At 43.7% G+C, this 27,782-nt stretch overlaps 1 protein-coding gene across 1 annotated transcript in view; it reads right to left on the bottom strand.

Moving 5' to 3' along the window:
* HYDIN (HYDIN axonemal central pair apparatus protein) overlaps positions 1-27,782 on the bottom strand; it is a 375,746-nt gene that overhangs the window by 81,047 nt on the left and 266,917 nt on the right. The window contains exons 47-56 of the mRNA XM_015443164.3: positions 18,727-18,935; positions 18,327-18,509; positions 17,451-17,570; positions 13,986-14,145; positions 13,706-13,878; positions 11,118-11,316; positions 6,135-6,234; positions 4,557-4,656; positions 2,448-2,616; positions 1,724-1,962 (exon numbers count right to left, since the gene is read on the bottom strand). Coding sequence (XP_015298650.3) covers positions 1,724-1,962; positions 2,448-2,616; positions 4,557-4,656; positions 6,135-6,234; positions 11,118-11,316; positions 13,706-13,878; positions 13,986-14,145; positions 17,451-17,570; positions 18,327-18,509; positions 18,727-18,935 — 1,652 coding nt within the window. The remainder of the gene's footprint in view (positions 1-1,723; positions 1,963-2,447; positions 2,617-4,556; positions 4,657-6,134; positions 6,235-11,117; positions 11,317-13,705; positions 13,879-13,985; positions 14,146-17,450; positions 17,571-18,326; positions 18,510-18,726; positions 18,936-27,782) is intronic.

The raw sequence follows: 27,782 nt of genomic DNA, 5'->3' as shown, positions 1-27,782 counted from the left end.
AATATGATTTATAGGGACACTGAAAATTACTGCAAGAAGATAGTAATTTTTAAATGCCTACTTGAGTTCACTGGAAAGCAGTCTGTAGAAAATTACTTGTGGATGTCAAATGTTTTACTTAATCTCATTTAAAAAAGTGAAATGGCAAATAAATTAAGCTCTTCTGTATCTTCACATTTATAGTCGTGATGTTTTTAAGGTTTAGTATAAGCAGTAGTTCAAATATAGGTCTTGGTAATTGTTCACTTGCCTTGAAACTAGTTTATCCAATAATTAGTTTGCCTAGAGACCAGTTCACCTAAAATATTCAAACGTATCTGAAATGCATCTTAAACTTTTGAGAATTTTATATATTTAAGCATTCACTTGCTTAATGACCAGAACACCTGAAGTTCAACCCCCTTTCGTGTGTTTTGCATGAACTTGTGCATGCTAAAATAAAAAATAAATAAAAAACAAGGCAAAGCAAAACAGAATTAAGTTATAATCGTTATAGACATTAAATTGTTATAAAACATTGTAAAAAAATTCGGTTGAAAGTAAATGAGGAAGAAAGAGACTTTACACAATTTAACTCTGCACTTTAAAAAATGTTCAAACTTTGTCAAAACAGAAAATAATAGCTACAGAAATATAAAACAACTACAAACAATGTAAAGCCATATATCCTATTTAAAAGAATTAACTAGAAAGTCAAAATTAAATCAGAAGTGTCTCAGGAATCAGTAAAAACCTCTCAATTTGCCCAAAAAGAGTATGTTAGCCCAATGGAAGCCAAAAGCACTCAAAAGACCAATTGTTTTGGGTGAATTGATTGACAGCCTCCTTTTGAAGAACATGGAGTTTTGCTGTTGGGACAGCTATGAAGGTAGCTTTGTGATGGTGTCTGCATGGGCAGAAGGCAGTAATAGTAACAGGCAGTAACAACAACAGACCCTGGTAGGCTGAAGGCATCACCGCACTTGCTCTCTTCCACGCTTCCAAGGCAGCCCCACCATGAAGCACTGCTATGATTTCTTTTGATTGAGCTTGCTGTGATAATAATTTCTTGGCGTTGTACAGAATGACACATAGGACAATGATCTAATAAGTCCTTTATCACACCAGAAGCACCAGGACAACAGAAAAAATTCCAGGCAGAAGACTGTTTGTTCAACTAAAACTTATGATATATTCTATAGGAAATCTATGAAACCTGGAGTCAAAAGATGTGGGCTCACACCAAGATCTACTGGTAATTCCGTGTATAATATCTTTTAAAATTTTTTTATTTTTTATTTTTTTGAGATGGGGTCTCACTCTGTCACCCAGGCTGGAGTGCAGTGGCTTGATCTCGGCTCACTGCAACCTCTGCTTCCCAGGTTCAAGCGATTCTCCTGCCTCAGCCTCCAGAGTAGCTGGGATTACAGGCATGCGCCACCACACCTGGCTAATTTTTGTATTGTTAGTAGAGATGGGGTTTCACCACATTGGCCAGGCTGGTCTCGAACTCCTGACCTCAGATGATCTGCCCGCCTTGGCCTCCCAAAGTGCTGGGATTACAGGTGTGAGCCACCGCACCCAGCTTTTGTGCATAATCTAAATGAGCCATTTCTAAATCTTACAGACCTCACTCACAAAAGGGGATTGGATGAATTTAAGTAAGATATAGGAAAGCTCTTTATAAAATATAAAGCACAAATTAAAGAGGGAATGCAGTGAGTTAAGTAAATATTTGTCTTACGCTTTCTTTTGATGAATGGGGCTCTCCCCTGTCAGCTTATAAAGGGCAAACTTGAAGTCAGTAACACCTTGATTTTCTATGGTGAAGGTGGTGCTTTTACGAGCGCCACAGATCAAAGCTCCAAAGTTGATGACAGAGGAGGGGGTGATGTTGTATTTGGAATATACTGCATTCACGGAAAACTTAATTGGGATGCTGGCAATGATCTCACCTCCTTCTGAAATATTGGGCTCAATAATCTAGAAAGGGAAGAAGAATGAGCAAGTCAGCCACTGTTGTAGCTACAGAATTCTTATTATTATCTACCCCGTTCCCTATTTTCATCATTGACATGAAGCCATGTTATTTCACTGTCTTTGTATTATTGCATCAACAATGATATTAGCAAACACTAAAACGGAGCTTACTGTGTACCAGCCAAGGGTCAACATAGCCAAATTTTCCTCCTGTTTTCAACTCCCTGCTCATCCTTTGCACTTGATGATGGGACTCAGCTTCCCTGCCTTTGATGCTCCCTGAAGACTTGGGGGCACATTTCCTCTCTGGCTCTAATTCTGATGACTTTGCCTGCTAGTTAGAAGAGAATCCCGGTGTATCCTATCCGGTTGCCACCCAACCCTCCCCTTTTCTTCCTGGAGCATGGATTAGGTCATGTATCCTTCTTTGCAACGGGAGTCCCATGATCCTGCCATTGAGGCAGCCCCTCCCTTTGGAGCTCTCTTACCTGACAGCGCAGAACAGGCTGGTGCTCGATCTTCACTTCCTTTTTTGCACGGAAGAAAACTTGGACATTTGTGGGTTTTTCTGTTGGGGTCAGTGAACCTTTTCTGGGTTGGACTGAGATCATGGAATTTATATTAGGTGTTGAAATCCCTATAGAGTCCACGGAAAAGCTGAAAGACAAGAATAAAAAGTCAGCCTAAGTCATTATGCCGGGAACTCAAGATCCAAGAGAGGAGACTCTACATGGTTGAGCGCCTGCTGTGTCTCCAACCCTGTTTAACCACTATGTCTGGCAGAGTCCACTGTGCTTTGTACGCTGTGATCGCCTCTCCTTAGCCAGGACTGACAAGGTCAGGAATTAATGCTCAAGGCAAAGACAGCCATACTGTATCCCATGGTCAAGAGAGGCCATTGCAGGAGATCTCTGTCCAACAGGGACACTGGATACCGAAAAAGGACCAACTAAATTAATTCTCTCTTTCTCTGTTTGTGTGTCTGGCTTTCAGTACATGCAGAGCAAACAGTGACACAGAAACCAGGGAATCTGGGGAGAGAGAGCAGGGAGTGGGCAGGGGCCCTGCAACAGAGGTACTAGGGAAGGAAGCCCATGGCCTACTGGAGGTGAGGCAAGAACCACAGGAAGAAGCTGGCTCATGAGACTGACAGAGGGACTGGCGTAGGCTCAAGGTGTATCCCACCTAGGCAGAGGTGGGATACTCGGAGTTGCTGTGGGGCTCTGAATGTCACCCCCATGCTCCAGGAGACCCTGGTTGCCCAATTACTTGCACCCCTGTGCTTCCTTACTTCCCTGCACATTCTTTAAACAAACCCTTTATCACCTGTTCCAACCTGAGAGTGACTCTATTCCATGCAACCTCAAAGAGCACAGCTAATGCCCCTGTCTTAATCTAAAAGAAAACTCACCAACAGGCAAGATTCCACTTAGCACTAATTCCAAAGTGACAGGGGAAAAGTCTATTTGTCAATTGTGAATTCTTGGGGAAGGAGAACCTTCCAAGGAATGAAAAGTGTGGGCACTGCCATGAAGGGCTGTGTGGCCCTGTCTGAGGGGTGTTTCCCTCCTCCCCCCCTGTGCCACCCTTTCCTTGCTGAGGAACCTCCCTGATTTCGTGTTTCTTCTTTTTTTCTTTTTCTTTTCTTTCCTTTTTTTTTTTTTTTTCTTTTTTTGAGACAGGGTCTTACTCTGTTGCTGAGGCTGGAGTGCAGTGGCATGATCATGGCTCACTGCAGACTTGACCTTTCTGGGCTCAAGTGATCCTCCCATCCCAGTCTCCCAAGTGGCTGGGACTACAAGTGATACGACCACCATGCCCAGCTAACTTTTTTTGTATTTTGTAGAGGCAGGGGGGGGTCTCACCATTTTGCTCAGGCTGGTCTCGAACTCTGGGCCCAAGCAATCTGCCCACCTTGGCCTCCCACAGTGCTGGGATTACAGGCATGAGCCATGACACCCAGCCTCTTTGTTTCCTTTTTAATCTCAGGGGATGAGCACAAGCTGGAGCTCTACTCCACCAAGTCACTATTTGGATTGTATAATATCACGGTTCTCAGAATGTAATGAAAAAGGAAAGGCCTTTCTTCACATGAAATCTGCTGATTTTCTTTATCTCCTTGTAAAGCAGATAAGAGCTGGCAGAAGGCAGGACAGCTTGAGGCCAGGTCACCCATCTCCAGTCTCTCCCTCCACCCCGGGACCTCTTCTCACCCCTAGAATCTCCCCCTCCCAGCCTCTTCCCCAAGTCTCTTCCTCCACTCCCAGACACCCACAGTTCCAACTGGCCGGGTACATCCGGGCCACTTAAAGGCCCCTGTTAAGCTGCAGAGTTGAGAGCAATGTGAAAATCTCTGCTCCCTTAGCAGGTGGAATTCCATTCATTTGAAGCCAAGGGAGGCAAAAAAGCAGAGACGGTTCTTATGATTTCCTTGACTGACTGATAAGAAAAGTTTCCCAGACCACATTCCTCCCAACGGTGGACCTGATGGCCACAAACCCCATGGGATTCAGGTTACCTGAATGTGATCTCGTATTTCCCTACATTCCTCCCCACGGTGGACTTGATGGCCTTACACCCGATGGGATTCCAGTTACCTGAATGCGATCTCGTATTTCCCACGGTTCTTCAATTGCAGGGGCTGCTTCACCTCCTCTGTGACCCTGACAATCCCAAAATCCAGGCCCCCTTCAGCTCCTGTAGAGACCAGGGGCCAGGGCAGACAGGGGTGAGCGGGCATGAGAGTGGGAAGCAGGGGAAGTGCCTGTTGAAGTTCATGTGGAAAATGCATGGTGACAGTTTAAGAGAATTTGTTTTCTGAAAGTATTATGGTTAGAAAAGCCTCTTATAATTGAGTCTGGGCAAACAAACGACAGATGCTGCTCTTGATGCACTCTACAGGGCTGGTCCCTCTGGATTCCATCCGTCCTAGGATTATTGTCTTTCACGTCTACCATCAGCTAAAACTTCCAGTATTTAAAAAAGTCTTGCATAAAGTTGGGATATTACACATACATTTATGTTGCTTTACTTAGCATTAACATCATAAGCATTTCCCCCAAATAATTAAAAACTCCCCATAGGTGTGGTCTTAGTGGCTGCATAATATCCCATGATATGGCAGTTCCGTAATTCATGATATTATTCCTATAATACTATTATTTCATTATTGATGGGCATTTAGGTTATTTCCAACTCTTCATTGTTATAAAAATGCTGCAATAAAAGATCTTTGTACATGAGACTCATGACATCTAAACTAATACGTGGCTCTAACATTCTGTGAGTTTTCATGAAGAGACCTCTTGGGGAAAGGAGGGAAATGGAGAGCTGTAGGCTAAAGGGAGAGCTGAAACTCGGGTGTTAGGGCAGCGTGGGGACAGATACCAGCCTCACCTCCACCCCCCAATCCCTGGAATCTGTGAATATGCTGTCTTACATGGCATAGGGGAATTCAAGAAGCAGGTGGAATCAATTCACTGACCTACAAATACAGAGATTAATTTGGAGTATCTTGGTCAGCTCAATATAATCACAAGGGGGCTTAAGAACAAAAGAAGAAGGCAGGGTGGGAGAACCAGAGAAAAGGCAACGTGAGAAGGAGTTGGCCCAACCTTGCTGTCTTTGAAGGTGGAGGAAGGGGACCACGTGGGTGGCCTCTAGGAGTTGGAAATGGTACGGAAATGGATTCTCCCCCAGAGCTTCCAGAAGGGAAGGCAGCCCTGCTGACACTTTCATTTTAGCCCAGTGAGACCCATTTTGCACTTGTGACTTCCAGAACTGTAAGGTAATATGTTTGTGTTGTTTTAAGCCAGAAAGCTTATGGTGACATTTTATGGCAGTGATAGAAAACTAATACAGGAAAGAGGAGAGGTGTTTACTGTCAAATGACTGCTCTGAAAAGAGCTCTGCAAATTTTACATCCATGACCACCCGCTTTCTATCTCTGGTTGGAGAAATTACGATTTGTAGTCATGTTGCTAATATCACTCTGGGGCTCACATTATTATTTATTAAAATTGCCCCATTCCCAATCTGACAATTGCATAAAGTTGGGATATTACACATACATTTATGTTGTTTTACTGACAACACACTAGCCTTTCTCTACACAGAAATACACTATACAAAAGACCCAATTTCCAAACACCCTTTTCTTGAAGGGCCCAACAGACCTTTGGGGAAGGTGATGTCCAAGGCGATGTCATATGCCTCTGCAAAGACCATGATATTTTCAATCTGAACAACACCAAGAAGATTTTCTGCATCTAAAACCTGGCAGAGGAAGAGAAATTCTTCAGTAAAAGCAAGACCTGTAGGTGCTTGGAGTCTGAAACATGTAACATCCTAAAGGGGATATGGCAGGGAACGTTTTTGAAATGTAGTCCCCTGTAGGTATTTTATGTCTACCAAGCATTTGGCAGGATTTGTGCTCCTCTTAACACTCTCTGGGGAATGATGGTATAAAGAATACAAGAATGGGGAAAAGGGACTGACTTTTCTTATTGTTGCTACATTACTGAAGTTTGGGCTTGGAGTAGACATTACAGGAAAGTGGTTTTCTTTTTTGAGACAGGCTCTCACTCTGTCACCCAGACTGGAGTACAGTGGCGCAATCTTGGCTCATGGCAGCCTTGACCTCCCAGGCTCAAGCCATCCTCCCATCTCAGCCTCCCAAGTAGCTGGGACTACAGGAGTGCACCATTATGCTCGGCTAATTTTTGTATTTTTTGGTAGAGATAGGGTTTCATCATGTTGCCCAGGCTGGTCTTGAACTCCTGGACTCAAACAATCCTCCTGTCTCAGCCTCCAAAAGTGTTGGGATTTGTGAGCCATCATGCCCGACTTTTTTTTTTTTTTTTTTTTTTTAACTTCTAAATCAAATGAACCTGGTGGGCATTGCCCTGACAGTTGAAACGGAAAACCTTTATGCTCCAAGTCATCCTTGCTCTACTCATTTTATAAATTTGAATCATTCTGTTCTTTGTTTGTGGCTCGACCTGTGGGGAAAGTGCTAGACTTTTCATAGAAAGCAAGTGTTTAATGTTTGGAAATATCAAATGTTTTATTTCTGTGAATATCGTGGGGATTGGGACCCCTCTGGTGTCATGCTTGTGGGGGGTCCCTCCCTCATTATTCTCTGGCACCTCTGAATTGCTGCAGCTGTCAGCCTGACCTGATTGTTGACTCCTTTTTCCTCTTCTTTATATATACATATATTTTATTTTGATAGCTTTTGGGGGTACAAATGGTTACACTGACAACCCACAGAATGGGAGAAAATATTTACAAACTATACATCTGACAAAGGACTAATATCCAGAATACACAAGGAACTCACTCAAATCAGCAAAAAATCCCCAAATAATCCTATCAAAAAGTGGGTAAATGACAGGAACCAACTGTTGCCTCTTGAGGCTAACTAGGAGGGGTAAAGGGTCCATCTGTCCAGGAAAAGAGCTGGTGGGCAGTGGGGAAAGCTCTCCTGGGTCTGCTCTGGGGAGTCCACCTCTGTCTCTGCTCCAGTTTAAAGCCCAAGCCCCCCACTCCCAATTGCATGTGCTTTGGGTGCCAGGAGAAAATTTGCAGCTGTCACCAAACTCAAGTTTTAATTCAGAATTTCTATCTTCTCTTTCATTAGATGCTTGCCAATGTTTCTCGGAGCAAACTGGACCACCGACTTGAGTTTCGCCTTCTTTCTCTGACTGCTTGCCCTCTGACAGATGACAAGATGGGCTGACAGGATTTATGCAGCGCCTCTCTCCTGAGGGATGCCAAGTGCCTGGAGCCTTCTATTTCTTGACTTCCCCAGGGTGGGTCGGAGGCAGTGGGGAGATTGAATTTTGAATTGAGGAAAATAGGAAGGACAATTGAAGGTTATACAGATGAAATAAAACAAATTCACCAAGTGCTTTCCAAAGGGACCAGAGATGAAGGCATTTCCTTCTGTGGATGTGGAAGTGAATATAAGTTCACTTTGGGGGGCTCAACGGAGGTCCATGCTGCTTTGTTCAGAGCCCTAATCAGGCTGCTGTTCGGCTGGGACACACAGAGATAGTCACAACAGTTGGGAAAATACAAAACGTGGCCAGGTGCAGTGGCTCACGCCTGTAATCCCAGCACTTTGGGAGGACAAGGTGGGCAGATCGCTTGAGCTCAGGAGTTTGGTACCTGCCTGGGCAACATGGCAAGACCTCATCTCTACAAAAATTACAAAAATTAGCTGGGTGTCGTGGTGCACACCTGTGGTCCCAGCTACTCAGGACGCTGAGGTGGGAGGATTGCTTGAGTCCAGGAGGTGGAAGTTGCAGTGAGCCGAGATTGCACCACTGCACTCCAGCCTAAGCAGCAGAGTGAGACCCTGTGTCAAGAAAAATAAAACAAAATAATAATAAAAACAAAAACCTTTCTGTACCAGTTGGTAAGCAACTGTCATGATGACCTTTCCAATATTCCCTTGCTGCCTGCCTCCTGTGCATCCCCACCACAGAAACCCCTGGACTCCCCATGATCCAGCAACTAAAAGACGAAGCTGGCACAGCTGGGGGACTTCAGGCCCTACACCAGCCAGGGGTCTCGGTACCTGGTTCAGAGGTCTGTGCCTGTGCAGAGACTGGTGCTAAAAGCATTGACCAGAACCTCTGGGCTTCTACACATTCATGGAGTGAATGCATCTATCAATATCTGTTTTCAGCCCTTTCAGTGAAGGGCTGCCATTGATAAGGGAAAAGAGAGTTTAGATCCACTGGGTGGCCCCAAAAGGTAGAAACATGATTCATGCATGTAATTGACAGGGAGAATTCTGAGCTCCACCCAAAGAAGAATTGACAGACCTGTTTAAAGGGAGAACAGGCTGCTTGAAGAAGTAGTGGTAAATTTTGTATTCCTGGAAGCATTCAAAGAGAAGCTGGGATGATCCCTTGAATGTCGAAGAATCAGTTTAAGTACTTTTTTTTTTTTTTTTTTGAGACAGAGTCTTGCTCTCTTGCCCAGGCTGAAGTGCAGTGGTGCGATCTTGGCTCACTGCAACCTCCACCTCCAAGGTTCAAGTGATTCTCCTGCCTCAGCCTCCCGAGTAGCTGGGGTTAAAGGTGTGTGCCACCACATCCAGCTAATTTTTGTATTTTTAGTAGAGATGCAGTTTCACCATGTTGGCCAGGCTGGTCTCACACTCCTGACCTCAAGTGATCCACCCACCTCGGCCTCCCAAGATGATGGGATTATAGGCCTGAGCCACTGTGCCCGGCCTAGTTCAAGTATTAAAACTCAATGGCATTCATTCATTCATTCATTCATTTGTTCATTCATCAGGTTCTACTGAGTGCCTACTTCATCCAATCCCATGCTAGACACTGGGAATACGATGGTATGGGGGGTTGAACAGTGGTTCCTCCAAAAAGTATGTCTACTTCTTAACTCCTGGGAGCCTATGAATATGACCTTATTTGGAAGAAAGGGTATGTGCGGATTTAATTAAGTCAAAGATCTAGAGATGAGATCGTCTTAGATTATCTGAGTGTGCCATTGATATATATTCTTATAAGAGATGGAAGAGAAGGCACAGACAGAAGAGGTGTTGTAATAACAGAGGCAGAGACTGGATTGATGCAGCCAGAAGCTGAGAACACTCACAGGAGACCCCAGAAGCCAAAGGGGAGAGAGAGGAAGTGTTCTTCCCTGGAGCCTTCAGAGAGAGCATGGCCCTGCCGGCACCTTGATTTTGGACAACGGTGAGAGGGGAATGTCTGTTTTGTCACATCACCCAGTGTATGGTAATTTGTTATAGTAGCCCTGGGGAACTAAGACAGATGTTAAGTCAGGCGAGATCCTGCCCTGATGCAGTTCATATAAGAAGTAAAGGAAGAAGCAGGATAATGTTAGGAAGAGGGGGTGCTCTGAAGGATGGAAGACGGGGTGGGTTATTGCACATAAGGGGGATTCTCTCAAAGGGATGGTGAGAGAAGCCCAGTTGAAACACCAATGTTGGGGGGCCCTAAAGCAGCAGCCTAAGGGCAGATTCCCAGCAGTTGCAGCAAGGTCAGGGGCTTGAGCCAAGAAAGAGCCAAGACAGTGCATGGGAGCCAATGAGTGAGGGTGAGGGTGGAGCAAGTTGTGATGTGGAGGCAGGCATTGCCTCAGAGGCAGGTGAGGACCCCGGGCTTTATTCCTACTGCAGTGGGAAGCCAGTAGAGTAGATTAGGAGGGGGCATAACCTGTCTGAATAACATTGTAAAGATCCTTCTGGACACTGTGGGGAATGTCAACAGGGAAGTCAGTTAGGACACCTCTGAAGAAGTCCAGGTGAGAGAAGCTGCAGGCGGCCTGGACAAGGTGGTGGCAACAGCAGGGAGAAAGAAGTGGATGGAAAAGATACATTGGGAGGCACCATGCCTGTAATCCCAGCACTTTGAGAGGCTGAGGCGCGAGGATCACTTGAGGTCAGGAATTCGAGGCCAGCCTGGCCAACACGGTGAAACCCCGTCTCTACTAAAAATACAAAAAGTTAGCTGGGTGTAGTGGCGTGTGCCTGTAGTCCCAGCTACGCAGGAGGCTGAGGCAGGAGAATTGCTTGAACCCTGGACGTGGAGGTTGCAGTGAGCCGAGATCGCGCCACTGCACTCCAGCCAGGATGACAGAGTGAGACTCCATCTCAAAAAAAAAAAAAAAAAAAAAAAAGATACACTGGGAGGTAAAATTAGCAACCTTTGTTGGAGGCCTGCGTTGGAAGGGAGGCCATTAAGAAAAGGGGGAATTAAGGCTGATCCCTAGGTGTCTGCTGGGGGCAACAGGGTGGAGGGTGACATTTACCCAGATAGGAATCCGATAGGTGACTGGGTTTAGGTGTGTGAAATCAGGACTCTGATGCTTACCTAGGTACAGAAACTCCATTTGCTCATTTGTTCATTCATTCTTTCATTCATTTATTTGTTCCTTCCTTCCACATTGATTGCTCTGTTCCTGGCACTGGGAAATCAGCCATAAGCAATATTGCCTCTATGGAGCCTGCAGTTGTGTGCACAGCAAGATATTGTGGACTGGGGATATCGAAAGGGGATCAGATGGGAGCATGTAACAGGGAGACCTCTGTGTGTGTGTGTGTGTGTGTGTGTCTGCGTACGTGCTTTGATAACCAAGTCTGTGGAGGTGTGAAGCCTCACCTCCAACCGAATAGCCTTCTTGATGTTGACAGGCTTGGTGGGTTGAAAGTACAGGTGCAGGCCATACTCAGCCTCGGGGGGGATGGTCCCCTGCATCATGGATGCGGTGAAATCATCACCCAAGTGCTCGAGGCTGGTGATCCGCCAGGCCACAGGCAGGAGCGTGACATTGCGGAGAAGAACTACCCTGGATTCCAGTCTGCAGAGACAAAAGGAAGTTGAAATTCCATTTCAAATTTTGTAGTTGCACATTTTTTTTCTTTTTAACTTTTATTTTAGGTTCAGGGGTTCATGTGCAGGTTTGTTGTATAGGTAAACTTGTGTCACAGGGGTTTGCTGTACAGATTATTTCATCACCCAGGTACTAAGCCTAGTACCTGACAGTTATTTTTTCTCCTCTTCTCCCTCCTCCCACCCTTCACCCTCAAGTGTCTGTTGTTCCCCTCTTTGTGCCCACTGGTTCTCATCACTTAGCTCCCACTTGTAAGTGAGAACATGCGGTATTTGGTTTTCGGTTCCGCATTAGTTTGCTAAGGATAATGGCCATATCCTTAGCATGTAATTTTTTTTCTTTTTCTTTTCTTTTTCTTTTGGAGACAGAGTCTTGCTCTGTTGCCTAGGCTGGAGTGCAGTGGTGCAATCTCGGCTCACTGCAACCTCTGCCTCCCAGGCTCAAGCAATTCTCCTGCCTCCGCCTCCTGAGGAGCTGGGATTACAGGCGCCTGCCACCACGCCCAGTAATTTTTGTATTTTTAGTAGAGACGGGGTTTCACCATGTTAGCCAGGCTGGTCTTGAACTCCTGACCTCGTGATCTGCCTGTCTTGGCCTCTCAAAGTGCTGGGATTATAGGTGTGAGCCACTGCACCCGGCCAAGCATATGATTTTTAAAAATCGTAGTTTCTCTTTAATGTGTGGGTGTTGAACAACATTTCTTAAACCTTTTTTGAATTGTTTTATTTAGGTCTACCATATTTTCAATTTGTGTTTCATTGAAAACAAAATTCACATATAAGCAGACCCACCCAGTTCAAACCTGCATTGTTCAAAGGTCAACTGTATTTTCCTTTAGCACATTAAAAATGCCATTCTCTTGTCTTCCAGCTTCCTTTGTTACTGATGAGGAGTCAGTCATATTGCATTTCATTTTCTCCTGGCTGTTACCAAGATTTTCTCTTAATTTCTGCTTTTAAGTAGTTGGACTAAACTTTGACTTAATGTGGGTTTCTTTCTTGGTTATTAATCTATTAAACAAAATAGGTGGAGTTGATATTATTAACCCCAGATGACCTATGAAAAACCTGAACCGTCCAGGTGGGGTGGCTCAGCCTGTAATCCCAGCACTTTGGGAGGTTGGGGCAGGTGAATTGCCTGAGCTCAGGAGTTGATACCAGCCTGGGCAACATGGTGAAACCCTGTCTCTACTAAAAATAAAAAAACACAAAAAATTAGCTGGGTGTGGTGGTGCACGCCCACCCATAATCCCAGCTACTTAGGAGGCTGAGGCAGAAAAATCGCTTGAATCCGGGAGGCAGAGGTTGCAGTAAGCCGAGATCGCACCACTGTACTCCAGCCTGAGTGAGCGAGGGAGACTCTGTCTTGAAACGAAACAAAACAAAAAAATCCCTGAAGCTTATAGAGGTTAATTGATGGCCCCAAAGTCACAAATTTAGGGCAAGACTTGGGCTATAACTATATTTATCCAGTGTAAGGTTTGCTAAGCTTCTTGGAAAGGTAAGTTTTTGCTTTTTCACCAAATTTGGGAAAGTTCCATCTACTCTTCAAATATAGACTTTTTGTCCCATTCTCTCTCTTCTCCTTCTGGGACTCCAATCACAAATACGTTAGACTGCTTGATGTTGTCCCACTATTTACTGGGGTTCTGCTCATTTTTACCAATATTTTTCTCTCTCTGCTTTTTTTTTTTGAGACAAGGTTTCGCTCTGTCACCCCAGTTAGAGTGTAGTGGCATGATCATGACTCACTAGAGGAAAGAAAAAGCACTTTTGGTTACTTCAATTATTACTTAGTTCTTTAACTGGTATTTATCAGGAAATGGGGCTGGTGGTGGTGATTAAAGAATGCAGGACACATATCATGACAATCATAACAATATTCTCTCCCAGAAGCCCCAGAAATAAACATTTTTTCTATTTAGAATAATAATACCAATTCCAATAATAATTCCAATTAATGAATATGTAAGTTCCAGTTTTGGTCTAATGTTCTGCTTTTACTCTAACTTCTAGAGCAAAGATTCTTAACCTCTTGGGCAATAGACTGCTTTGAGAATCTGAAGAAAGCTCGTCCTTCTTCTGAAGAAACACAGACATATGCATATTTTGGTAGTTCATCTTAGGTGGGGTCCTTGGCCCTGCTGAAGTTCATCCGCTGAACCCAAGTTAACAATCTGTTGATTAAATAGGTTTACTAACCATCCTGGTTTGCATAGACCAAGGAGTTTCCCAGGGTGCAGAACTTTCAGTGCTAAAACCAAGAGAGTCCGGAATAAATCAGGATGAGTTTGTTACCCTAGAACTAAACACTCTTTAAATTCCATTCCAGTCCTGACATGATCTAGAACTCTGACCTGTGCAGCAAGAGCCGGTCAAAATGTAATTGCCTGGGTTCCAGCTCTAGTTCCGGGCGGATCCCCTGGCAGCTTAATTGGAAGATGGCTGGCTCTGGGTTATCATTGATGCAGCAGACAATGCTGTCTTCAAAGACACCAACGGAAGTAGGGTAGGCCCATACGGTTAATATCTGACGGAAGGAAAAGTCAAAAGAAAGTACATTTACACCAAGGATGCCAAGGCCTCAAATTTCCCAAGAAAGCCTTGCCCTGGTGACTTCTGTCCATATGACCGTACCTGCTTCTCATTGGGTTTCAGGACCATGGTGTTGGGTTCCAGGAAGTATGTGTTTGCTTTGACATCGTTCTGAAAACAGAAGGATGCCTCCACCACCATTAAGGAAGTGTTCAGGATTGTTAGCGTCTCCATGTTGCCTGGGAATAAGGATGACTTGTACCTGGGGATGAACAAGAATGGGGCTAAGGGTATGAAGACTGAATGAGAATGCAGGTGGAAAAGAAGGCTGTGACATGAAAGGCAATTCAGAGGGACAGTGTGGCTGCATGGAGGCAGTGGCATGGTGGCTAAGAACATGAGGTTTGTAGTTGTGCAGACTTGCCTTGGAGAATAAATGCTACACTGTGACTTGACTCCCTCAAGCCTTGGTCTCCTTATCTCTAAAACGGGGTGATAACACCACTTAGAATTGCTGAATAGGAAGTGAGATCACACATCTAAAGCTCTCAGGACAGCTGTGCATAGCAAATGCCCAATGAATGTTAGCTATGATTATTGCAAATAATTCTGAGAAATACATAAATCTATCCTTCCACCTGCTTATGTCCCTGAGAGAGATGATCACTTGAGTAACTTTTTTTTTGTTTTGTTTTGTTTTTGAGAGGGAGTTTCGTTCTTGTTGCCCAAGATGGAGTGCAGTGGCACCATCTCAGCTCACTGCAACCTCCGCCTCCTGGATTCAAGCAATTCTCCTGCTTCAGCCTCCCAAGTAGCTAGGATTACAGGTGCACGCCACCATGCCCAGCTAATTTTTTGTGTTTTTAGTAGAAACGAGGTTTCATCATGTTAGCCAGGCTGGTCTCGAACTCCTGACCTCAGATGATCCGCCTGCTTGGGCCTCCCAAAGTGCTGGGATTACAGTCATGAGCCACCGTGCCTGGCCTCACTTGAGTAATTTTTTATTTCACATCTGTTTTACAGATGACCTCATTCACCTCCTTCTCTCAAACCCTCAGAGAATGTTACTGTTCTGACATGAATTCATTTGGCCTTGTTCCCTGTTAGGAGGCAGTTTCTGTTCCTTTGTACCTTAAGGAGAGATCTTTAGAGTTGAGCACTGTGGGCATTGAGGGAGACTCAGTTAATAGTAACTGAGCGAAACAAACCAGAAGGCCCAAGGGAAAAAGGGGTACATCCTCAGAGGTCACAGCACAGGCTAGGAAAGCAGAATAACCTGAAGAAGGTTTTAGATAGGCCACGATGGAGGGTGAAAGGAGAGAGAATGACAGAGACCAAATGAGAGTCAGAGAAACAGAGAACTCTTCATGTGAATATTTGCCAAAGGGGCGCGGCCTTCTCAACCACTAATCACTTCCATCCGGCACTGTGCTAAGGGCTCCATGTGCGTTACCCAGTTCAGTCCTCATGAATCTGTTGCTTTCCCATTTTGCAGATGAGGACACTGAGGCTCAGCACGGTTTAAAAGAATAAGTGAACAGGCTTGGCACAGTGGCTCACGCCTGTAATCTCAGCACTCCGAGAGGCTGAGGTGGGCAGATTGCTTGAGCTCAGGAGTTCGAGACCAGCGTGGGCAACATGGCGAAACCCCATCTCTACAAAAATTAGCCAGGTGTGGTAGCACATACCTGTAGTCCCAGCTACTGGGGAGGCAGAGGGGGGAGGATTGCTTGAGCCTGGGAGCTCAAGGCTGCAGTGAGCCGAGATTGCACCACTGCATTCCAGCCTGGGTGACAGAGTAAGACCCTATCTCAAAAAAAAAAAAAAAAAAAAAAAAAAAAAAAAAAGAAAGAAAAAAGACAAGAAAAGAAAAAGAATAAGTGAATAATACCCAGTTGTACTAGAACTTGTTTTGGCTAACCATAGTCACTGTCCTCCCAGATCAGTGTCATCTGGCCCCACATCCTGGTTAATTCCAGTGCTGCCCCAAACATGTACCTCTTTGAATAACCATCGTTTCCCTGACTCCCACTCCCAGACTGTTCTGTACCTCATATCCATCAACCTGACCATACTTTTCCCTCCTAAGCCCTCCTGTTGGGCTTTGAAGATCCTCTCCAGCATCAGCAAATTACCTTTACCTTCACTTTTTAATCCAGCGTCTCAGGGAATAAAGTGGAGGTAATTAGGGAATGGAGGACAAAGATGGCCCATGAGCTGCACCGAGAAAGCCAAGAAATTAACACCCTCTACTTAGCACACGAAATGTTGTGTTGAGTAAAGTCACGGTGGAGACCTTGGTTCCAGTTTTGGTTTCATTCCCTGCCTATATGGTAAGAAATTTGTATATAACTGAAAAAACGAGTATCGCTGAGAATGTCTGATCATCAATCTCACCTATGGGTCCCCAATTCTGCCTAAAAATTTTAGTCTGTTTCTCTAACACACTCACTCTCCTACTTTCCACAAAAACTGTTTTTCATACCCCCTCTATTTCCTCAAGATTTTAAACTTCCTCCACTGCCCTCACTTGCAAGGGATGACCACGCAACACTTGTCAAGGAGAAAAAGACATGATTTCGTAGAAGCCTCCTCACCCTTCCAATCAAATTGTAAACCTACCTTCTGCGATGCCATCTCGCCTTTCTCCCCGCTGGCATGCAGTGACAGGCCCTCTTCCAGGCACAAGCCAGCCTCCCCACATCCCACTGTGCTGTCTCAGGGAACTATGCCATTGACAGCCCTTCCTGACTCCTGAAATTCCAACCTCTTCCTTCCATTTCCTCTTGGCATGCAAGCATCATAAGAACAACATCGCACAAACAGCCTGCCCTGTGCTCCAGGCTTTCCTCCCATCTCCCTTCACAGCCAAGCTTCTCCAAAGTTATCTTTCATCTGACTTCTCACTTCACTTTGCTTGGGTACAGGACTCTTGCTAAGGCCCCTAGTGACCTCCATGTTGTTGAACCCTGTGGACATCTGTGCCCTCATCTTTCTGTCCTCTCTGCAGCATTCACTGTAGCAACCATGTCCTCTTCTCATGGCTCCATGACACTGGTCTTTTTGGCTTCCCCAGTAGCGCTGGCCTCTTTCTCACCTCCTGGCTCCTCCTTTTGCACATATTGTAGTTATTTAGGACTCCTTTTCTTCTTACCTGTATGGTCCTCTCTCAGGCAATCTCATCTATGTCTGTGGCTTTTGTTGCCTTGAAGAGTGACCTCTCCTTTGAGAACTGAAGCTGTATAACCTATTCTCTGCTTCATGTGACTACAGAAATATCTTCCTAGCCTCTTAAACCAAATATAAGCCAAAGCGAACCCTTGATCCTACGCTGATCAAGCCTGAAGTCTCTCCTAGGCTTTCCCACATGGGAAAATGGCACCCTCATTCCTCTGGGTGTCCAGCAGGGAGTTGGGACACAAGAACCCAGTTCTCCTGATTTGTGGTTGGGGCTAAAAGAGGCAGCATTAGTAAAAGTCACATCTATATACATAAGAATCCTACTTATACTGTTCATGAGCCCAACCCAGGAGTCTGAAATCTGCTTTAAAATAATGGAACACTTACTTATCTCTTGATTTTCCACAAAGCAGTGGCCCGAAGTAGTATGTCTCCGTGCTCATAACATACTTCTTAAAGATGATCTCATTTGCCTTCATGTCTGTCTTCCGCTGAGGAAATACCACTCTGAGCACAGAAGAGGAAGAGGTGAGGACAGGCTGCCCGAACAGAAGTTCGGTGCTGCCACGTGATGTTTACATAAACTCAATATTCCCTGCTCAACACAGGGTCCAGGCGTCTGGAGACAGAGTGACTCTTCTTTGTCCCAGCTCCTTCCCACCACCAGAGAAGACAGTATGATGTGAACTTGAGAAAAAGACTCCCCAGTGGTGTCTTCCATAATGAGGAGTGGTGACAGAGCTGAGTCAGACATTCCGTCCCAGCGCACCCCGCTGAAAACATTCCTGAGAATCCCTATGGAAAACTAGTTCTGGGAGATATGAATTAGCTTCTGAGTCCCTTGGTCTAATGTGGCCAGTTGCTCAGCCAGGTGCTTTGCTGTGTAGGAGCTGCACAGTGGTGTTCAGTAGCTTGGAAAAAGTTCGCCCATGCAGAGTCACACATGGTTTCTACACTACAGGATAGAACTGCTTTAAATTTGCTTAATAGTTAAATAAGCAAACTAATTTGCCAAAGGAAGGCTTTTTTCCTCCCCCTTTGCACCTATGATCATTCTCTTTATTGCAGTCTGGGAATCCTGGTAGTATCATGTCCTCCCTGTGGCTCTTAGTCAACAATCAAGACATGGAAGCTGATACGACAAGAGGGGCTGGGGTGCTGCCCCAGCTCCACGTTATGGTAAGAACCACCTTGTTCAAAGTGCCACAGAGGAAAACGAAAACACATCTGTCAACCTTTTCTTTTAAAATGAAACACACTTACTTCGGGTCTTGGCAAATGTATGGGTAAGTGCAGATGCCTCGGCAATAGAGCTGGTACTGGCAGCAAGTTCCTAGGATCTCAAAGTTAAAAGTTTGGTCAAAGTTTCCGAACTCATCAGAAGAGAAGTGCACCTGCAACGTTACCTCGCCATTGGCTGGCACGATCCACCGGAAGTGATTCAGTCTGCAAATGACCACACAGGTTTGTAAAGTGAGAGGCTCCCCTCTGGCCAAGAGAAGACAGGAGAGCTGCCTGGAAGTCCTGTCCTGTTGGGGTAGGCATGGTGGCCCCTGGAGCCCCACAGGCAGGACAGCTCTGTTCCCCTCCAGTGCTGTGACAGCCACACCCTCAATGTGGGCTCTGGCCCACATTCCCCTCCTTGGGTTGCTGGGAGGCCCACCTGGTGAATTTCTCTTGGGAGTGCTGCCCGTTGAAGTTGTTCAGGTCTGTATCTGACAGCTGGGAAATGGTTCCTGCTGGTTCCCCAGAAATGACTTTCCTGTTTAAGGCCACGCGACGCTTGTCTTTCTGAGTCTCGACAACTTGGTCCGTCTTTTCTTTCACTTTCTGTTTGCCCCCCTTAGATGAGCTGGTCTGCTCCTCTTGAGCCTTAATTAAAAATGAGCACGAGGTCTTAAATATTCACTTTTTGAACACACAAACAGAAGGCAGAGATGGCTACATGTCTGTCATCTCGGGAGATGGTGCTGCAGGGTCAGGAAGCCTAGAGCAGGGCAGGGTCTAGTCTTGGGTAGTGACAAGAGCAGTGCATTCCTTGGCTCCCTAGTCCCTCAGACGGAGGATGAAGATGAAACCCTAGAGAAAGCTTGAAGCTGGAGGGTGTGTGTGGAACTCAAGTATTAGCTCCTGGCAAAACCTACCATGGCCAGCGGGGCTTGTAGCCTTTTTGGCACCACTAAGCCAGTTATCCCCATCTGCTTGCTGTCTAATTCCTAATACTTTGTGGGCCTATACCCCTCACCACCAGCTCTCTCTCCTTCTCTTTATTCTTAGAATTATACGTGAATAGAAAATCTGACTGTTTTGGGAGAGGCAGAGAAAAACGTGTTTAATCTGCTGTGTTTAATAAGTTCCCATTTTTCTAGTGGTATTTTCATGTTTCCTGATCAAAAAAATGTTTTGCCTTTAATTTATTTATCATTTCCACCGTTTTTTAAAAAAGAAAACTTTAAGAGTTGAAGGCCTAGTACAGTAATAACTAGTTTTAACAGTTGCCACTTTTTCTCCTGAGCCATTTGCAGACATGATGACTCTGCCTCTAAATACACCTCCTCAAGAAAGGACCTTCTCCTGCAATCCTGCACACTACTATCATCACACCTAAGAAAAGGAACAATAATTCCACACCATTGTTCTGGCACACAGTCTGCATTAAAATTCTCCTGTTTGTCTCAGGCATGTCTTTTTTTTTTTTTGAGACGGAGTCTCGCTCCATGGCCCAGGCTGGAGTGCAGTGGTGTGATCTCGGCTCACTGCAAGCTCCGCCTCCTGGATTCATGCCATTCTCCTGCCTCAGCCTCCCGAGTAGCTGGGACTACAGGCGCCTGCCACCACGCCTGGCTAATTTTCGATATTTGTAGTAGAGACGGGGTTTCACCATGTTAGCCAGGATGGTCTCGATTTCCTGACCTTGTGATCTGCCTGCCTCGGCCTCCCGAAGTGCTGGGATTACAGGCGTGAGCCACCGTGCCTGGTCTCAGGCATGTCTTTTATAGACATTTTTTCCCAAATAAGCATCTAATCAAAGTTCCTATATTGTATTTTGGTGTTATGTTTATTTTTTATTTTTTATTATTTTTCTATCTTTCTATAGGTTATTGGGGGTACAGGTGGTGTTTGGTTACATAAGTTTCATGAGATTTTGGTGCACCCATCACCCGAGCAGTATACACTGCACCCTATTTGTAGTCTTTTATCCCTTGCCCCCTTCCCATTCTTCCCCCCAAGTCCCCAAAGTCCATTGTATCATTCTTATGCCTTTGCGTTCCCATAGCTTAGTTCCCACATATCAGTGAGAACATATGATGTTTGACATTCCTGAGTTACTTCACTTAGAATAATAGTCTCCAATCTCATCCAGGTAGCTGTGAATGCCCTTAATTCATTCCTTTTTATGGCTGAGTAGTATTCCATTGTATATATATACCACAGTTTCTTTATCCACTCATTGATTGATGGGCATTTGGGATGGTTCCACGATTTGGCAATTGTGAATTGTGCTGCTATAAACATGCATGTGCAAGTATCTTTTTTGTATAATATCTTCTTTTCCTCTGGGTAGATAACGCAGTAGTCAGATTGCTGGATCAAATGGTAGTTCTACTTTTAGTTCTTTAAGGAATCTCCACACTGTTTTCCATAGTGGTTGCACTAGTTTACATTCCCATCAGCAGTGTAGAAGGGTGTTTCTTGATGCACTGGATCCATGCCAACAGCTACTGTTTTTTTATTTTTTCATTATGGTCATTCTTGCAGGAGTAAGGTGGTATCACACTGTGGTTTTGATTTGTATTTCCCTGATCATTAATGATGTTGAGCATCTTTTCATATGTTTGTTGGCCATTTTCATATCTTCTTTTATGAATTGTCTACTCATGTCCTTAGCCCACTTTTTGATGGGATTGTTTGTTGTTTTCTTGCTGATTTGTTTGAACTCATTGTAGATTCTGGATATTAGTCCTTTGTCAGATGTACAGATTGCGAAGATTTTCTCTCACTCTGTAGATTGTCTGTTTACTCTGCTGACTGTTCCCTTTGCTGTGCAAAAGCTCTTTAGTTTAATTAAGTTCCAGCTACTTATCTTTATTTTTATTGCATTTGCTTTTGGGTTCTTGGTCATGAAATCCTTGCCAATGTCTAGAAGGGTTTTTCCAATGGTATCTTCTAGACTTTTTATAGTTTCAGGTCTTGGATTTAAGAGATTTAAATCCTTAATCCATCTTGAGTTGATTTTTGTATAAGGTGAGAGATGAGGATCCAGTTTCATTCTCCTACATGTGGCTAGCCAATCACCCCAGCACTATTTGTTGAAAAGGATGTCCTTTCCCCACTTTTTTTTTTTTTTTGCTTTGTCGAAGACCAGTTCGCTTTAAGTATTTGGGTTTATTTCTGGGTTCTCTATTCTGTTCCATTGGTCTATGTGCCTATTTTTATATCAGGAACATGCTGTTTTGGTGACTATAGCCTTATAGTATAGTTTGAAATCAGGTAGTGTGATGCCTCCAGATTTGTTCTTTTTGCTTAGTCTTGCTTTGATTATGTGGGTTCTTTTATGGTTCCATATGAATTTTATAATTTTTTCCTAATTCTGTGAAGAATGATGGTGGTATTTTGATGGAAACTGCGTTGAATTTGTTGATTGCTTTTGGCAGTATGGTCATTTTCACAATATTGATTCTACCCATCCATGAGTATGAGATGTGTTTCCATTTGCATCATCTATGATTTCTTTTAGCAGTGTTTTGTAGCTTTCCTTGCAGAGGTCTTTCACCTCCTTGGTTAGGTATATTCCTAAGTATTTTATTTGTTTTTTTGCAGCTATTGTAAAAGACGATGAGTTCTTAATTTGGCTCTCTGCTTGTTCATTGTTGGTGTATAGAAGAGCTACTGATTTGTGTACATTAATTTTGTATCCAGAAACTTTACTGAATTCTTTTGTCAGTTCTAGGAGCTTTCTAGAGGAGTCTTTAGGGTTTTCAAAGTAAATGATCATGTCATCAGCAAACAGTGATGGCTGGACTTTCTCTTTGCCCATTTGGATACCCTTTATTTCTCTCTCTTGTCTGATTGCTCTGGCAAGGACTTCCAGTACAATGTTGAAGAGGAGTGATGAGAGTGGGCATCCTTGTCTTGTTCCAGTTCTTGGAGGGAACATTTTCAACTTTTCCCCATTCAGTATTATGTTGGCTGTGGGTTTGTCATAGATGGCTTTTTTTACACTGAGGTGTGTTCCTTGTGTGCCGATTTTGCTGAGAGTTTTAATTATAAAAGGATGCTGGATTTTGTTGAAAGCTTTTTCTGCATCTACTGAGATGATCATATGATTTTTGTTTTTAATTCTGTTTATGTGGTATATCACATTTATTGACTTGCATATGTTAAACCATCCCTGAATCCCTGGTGTGAAAGCCACTTGATCATTGTGGATTAACTTTTTGATACGTTGTTGGATTTGATTAGCTAAATATTAAGGATTTTGGTTAGCTAAATGTTAAGGATCTTAGCATCTATGTTCATCAGGGATATCGGCCTGCAGTTTTCTTTTTTTGGTTGTGTCCTTTCCTGGTTTTGGTATTAGGGTGGTGCTGGTTTCGTAGAATGAATTAGGGAGGGTTCCCTCTTTCTCTGTCTTGTGGAATAGTGTCAATAGGATGGGTATCAATTCTTCTTTGAATGTCCGGTAGAATTCTGCTGTGAATCTGTCTGGTCCTGGACATTTGTTGTTGGTAAATTTTAAATTACCAATTCAATCTCACTGCTTGTTATTGGTCTGTTCAGGGTATCTAGTTCTTCCTGATTTAAGCTAGGAGGGTTGTATTTTTCCAGGAGTTTATCCATCTCTTCTAGGTTTTCTAGTTTGTGAGTGTAAAGGTGTTCATAGTAGCCTTGAATGATCTTTTGTATTTCTGTGGTGTCAGTTGTCATATCTCCTGTTTTGTATCTTATTGAGGTTATTTGGATTTTTCTCTCTTCTTTTCTTAGTTAATCTTGCTAATGGTCTATCAATTTTATTTATCTTTTTAAAGAACCAGCTTTTTGTTTCACTTATCTTTAGTATTGCTTTTTTGTTTGTTTGTTTCAATTTCATTTAGTTCTGCTCTGATCTTGGTTATTTTCTTTATTCTGCTGGGTTTGGGTTTGATTTGTTCTTGTTTCTCTAGTTCCTTGAGGTGTGACATTAGACTGTCAGTTTGTGCTCTTTCAGTCTTTGTGATGTAGGTATTTAGGGCTATGAACTTTCCTCTTAGCATCACCTTTGCTGTATCCCAGAGATTTTGATAGGTTGTGTCACTATTGTCGTTCAGTTCTATGAATTTTTAAATTTCCATCTTATTTTTGTTTTTGATCCAGTGATCATTTGGGAGCAGGTTATTTAATTTTCATGTATTTGCATGGTTTTGAAGGTTCCTTTTGGAGTTGATTTCCCATTTTATTCCACTGTGGTCTGCAAGAGTGCTTGATATAATTCCAATTTTCTTAAATTTATTGAGGCTCATTTTGTGGCCTATCATATGGTCCATCTTGGAGAAAGTTCCATGAACTGTTGAGTAGCATGTGTATTCTGTGGTTGTTTGATGGAATGTTCTGTATATATCTGTTAAGTCCATTTGTTCCAAGGTATAGTTTAAATTCATTGTTTCTTTGTTGACTTTCTGTCTTGACGACCTGTCTCGTGCTGTCAGTGGAGTACTGAATTCCCCCACTATTATTGTGTTGCTGTCTATCTCATTTCTTAAGTCTATTAGTAATTGTTTTATAAATATGGGAGCTCCAGTGTTAGGTGCACATATGTTTAGGATTGTGGTATTTTTCTGGTTGGACAGGGCCTTTTACCACTATATAATGCCCCCTTTGTCTTTTTAAACTGCTGTTGCTTTAAAGTTTGTTTTGTCTGATATAAAAATAGTTGTTCCTGCTCTCTTTTGGTGTTCATTTGCATGAAATGCCTTTTTTCCACCCTTTTACTTTAAGTTTATGTGAGTCCTTATATGTTAGGTGAGTCTCTTGAAGGCAGCAAATGGTTGGTGAATTCTTATCAATTCTGCAGTTCCGTATCTTTTAAGTAAAGCATTTAGGCATTTACATCCAATGTTAGTATTGAGATGTGAGGTTCCATTAATTGTGCTATTTGTTGCCTGTGTACCTTGGTTTTTTGCTTTTTTGTTTTTTAATTGTATTTTTGTTTTATAGGTCCTGTGAGAATTATGCTTTAAAGAGGTTCTGTTTTGATGTGTTTCCAGGATTTGTTTCAAGATTTAGAGCTCCTTTTAGCAGTTCTTAGAGTGCTGGCTTGGTAGTGGTGAATTCTCTCAGCATTTGTCTGAAAAAGACTGTATCTTTCCTTCATATACGATGCTTCATTTTGCTAAATACAAAATTCTTGGCTGATAGTTGTTCTGTATGAGGAGCCTGAAGATAGGGCACCAATCCCTTCTAGCTTGTAGGGTTTCTGCTGAGAAATCTGCTGTTAATCTGATAGGTTTTCTTTTATTAATCACCTGTTGCTTTTGTCTCACAGCTGTTAAGATTCTTTCCTTCGTCTTGACTTTAAATAACCTGATGACAATGTGCCTAGGTGATGATCTTTCTGTGATGAATTTCCCAGGTGTTCTTTGTACTTCTTGTATTTGGATGTCTAGGTCTCTAGCAAGGCTGGGGAAGTTTTCCTCGATTATTCCCCCAAATATGTTTTCCAAACTTCTAGATTTCTCTTCTTCCTCAGGAACACTGATTATTCTTAGGTTTGGTCATTTAACATAATCTCAGACTTCTTGGAGGCTTTGTTCATATTTTCTTATTCTTTTTTCTTTGTCTTTGTTGGATTGGGTTAATTTGAAGAACTTGTCTTTGAGCTCTGAATTTCTTTCTTCTATTCTTCAATTTCTTGTTCAATTCTATTGTTAAGACTTTCCAGAGCATTTTGCATTTCTCTAAGTAGGTCCAATATTTCCTGAAGTTTTGATTGCTTTTTATTTATGCTATGTATTTCATTGAATATTTCTCCCTTCACTTCTTCTATCATTTTTTGGATTTCCTTGAACTGGGCTTCACCTTTCTCTGGTGCCTCTCTGATTGACTTAATAACTAATCTCCTGAATTCTTTTTCAGGTAACTCAGGGATTTCTTCTTAGTTTGAATCCATTGCTAGTGAGTTACTGTGATTTTGGGGGCTATTAAAGGGCCTTGTTTTGTCATATTATCAGAGTTCATTTTCTGGTTCCTTCTCATTTGGGTAGGCTCTGTCAGAGGGAAATATGGCTGAAGGCTGTTGTTCAGATTCTTTTGACCCACAGGGTGCTCCCTTGATGTAGTATGCTCCCTCCTTTCCTATGGATGTGGCTTCCTGAGAGCTGAGCTGTACTGATGGTTATCTCTCTTCTGAGTCCAGCCACCCAGCAAGTCTACCGGGCTCTGGGCTGGTGCTAGGGGTTGTCTGCACAGAGTCCTGTGATGTGAACCATCTATGGGTCTCTCAGCCATGGACACCAGCACCTGTTCTGGCAGAGGTGGCAGGGGAGTGAAATGGGCTCTGTGAGGATTCTTAGCTTTGGTGGTTTAATGCTCTATTTCTGTGCTGGTTGGCCTCCTGACAGGAGGTGGCACTTTCCAGAGAGCATTAGCTGTGGTAATATGGAGAGGAACCAGTGGTGAGTGGGGCCCTAGAACTCCCAAGAATATATGCCCTTTGTGTTCAGGTACCCGGTTGGGTAGGGAAGGACCATCAGTTGGGGACAGGGCTAGGCATGTCTGAGCTCAGACTCTCCTTGGGCTGGTCTTGCTGCGGCTGCTGTGGGGGATAGGGGTGAGGTTCCTAGATCAATGGAGTTATGTACTTAGGAGGATTATGGCTCCCGCTGCCGAGTCATGCAGGTTGTCAGGGAAGTGGGCAAAAGCCAGCAGTTACAGGCCTCACCCAGCTCCCATGCAATCCAAAGGGCTGGTCTTACTCCCACCATGCCCCCACCAATAATAGCATTGAGTCTGTTTCTAGGCAGTGGGTGAGCAGGGCTGAGAACTTGCCCCAGGCTACCCACCTCCCAGCTGTGAAAGCAAGTATGGCTTTAGTTCTTCCCCTGCCTGTAGAGTCTGCATGCTGGATTTGTGCCCTCCCCAGAGTCCTGCCCAGGAGGCTTCTTATCCAGTTCAAATTGTTACAAAGTTCAGCTGGAGACTTCCTTTTCCCTGTGGCATTTTCCCTGGGCCTGTGGCCGTCCTCCTGAAGCATCCCTGTGATGCCAGACAGGAATGGCCTGCTTGGGGACCTAGGGAGCTCCCAGGGCCTTTCCTGCTGCTTCCTCTAACCCTGTATTTCACTCAGTTCTCTAAATTGACTCAGCTCCAGGTAAGGCTGGAATCTTCTCCTGTAAACTAGATCTTCAGTTTCCCTGGTGGGAAATCAGGGGTGGAGGAGCTTCCTTTCCCACTTCTGCAGTTTGGGCACTCACAGTATTCGAGGTGTCTCCTGGGTCCTGCAGGAGCAATCTGCTTGCTTCAGAGGGTCTGCGGGTCCCTTCAGGTTTCTTGATATATTCCTGCAGTTGTTCTGAAGCTAAAATTCACAATGTGAGACACGCTGCTCTATCCATCCAAGTTGGAGTTGCAATCTAGTCCTGCCTCCCGTCCGCCATGAATTCTGTTATGTTTCTTTAGTATCTTATAATCTAGACTCTCCTGCCCTCCTCTCAATCACATTGCCGTTTTAGAGAGACCAGATTTGTGTTCTTACAAAATACCCTATAATCGGAATTATTCTGAGCATTCTTACAGTGCCATTTCTTTTTCTTTTCTCTTCTCTTTTCTTTTCCTTTCTTTTCTCTCTTGTCTTCTCTTGTCTTCTCCTTCTCCTTCTTCTCTCTCCCTCCCTCTTTTCTTTTCTCTTTTCTTTCTTTTCTTTCCTTTCTCCTTTTTTCTTTTCTCTTTTCTTTCCCCTCTCTCTCTTCCCTTCCTTCAATCTTTCTTTTCTTTTTCTTTTGAGACAGGATCTTACTTTATTGTCCAGGCTGGAGTGCAGTGGTGCCATCTCGGCTCACTACAACTCTTCCCCTAGGGCTCAAGCAATCCTCCCACCTCAGCCTCCTGAGTAGCTGTGACTACAGGTGCGTGCCACCATGCCTGGCTAATTTTTGTATTTTTTGTAGAGATGGGGTTTCACCATATTCCCAGGATGGTCTCAAACATCTGGGCTCAAGCAATCTGCCCACCTCAGCCTCCCAAAGTGTGGGGATTACAGGCATGAGCCAAAGTGCCCAGCTGGCTGATTTCCAAAATAAGGGGTTGACAGCAATTTTTTCTTCTTTATCTTTTTAATTTGAAATTTCACCAGGGACTTTCTGCTCGGGTGAGGCATGCCCACCAATGCAACTGATCTCAGATGTTGATTTCCTACTTACTTGTAAACTGAGGTTTGGGGTAGTCTCTGTCCCCAGTTTACGTGTAAGCAGGACTTATAGGTGAAGTTATGAGCTCTCTTTGCTGATGTGCATGGTTTGTAGAAGGCTGTGTGCAGAGATTCAAATTGTGGGCCACCCTTCTCCTCTGGGAATAAAAAAACCTTTTATAATTTTAAATATACACTTTCTGCATATTATTGGTCAAATTTATTTTTCTTGTGATTTATTCTATTAATTGCATATATGTTCTTCTATTTCTGCACAATTTTATTTTGATTATTTAATTTTAATCCAGCTGGAATGTATTTTACTATATTGTGTCAGG

The sequence above is a fragment of the Macaca fascicularis genome, chromosome 20 (assembly GCF_037993035.2).
Source record: "Macaca fascicularis isolate 582-1 chromosome 20, T2T-MFA8v1.1".
NCBI lineage: Eukaryota > Metazoa > Chordata > Mammalia > Primates > Cercopithecidae > Macaca > Macaca fascicularis.
The sequence above is the reverse complement of the archived record's forward strand: the minus strand, read 5'-3'. Positions and strand labels throughout refer to the sequence as shown.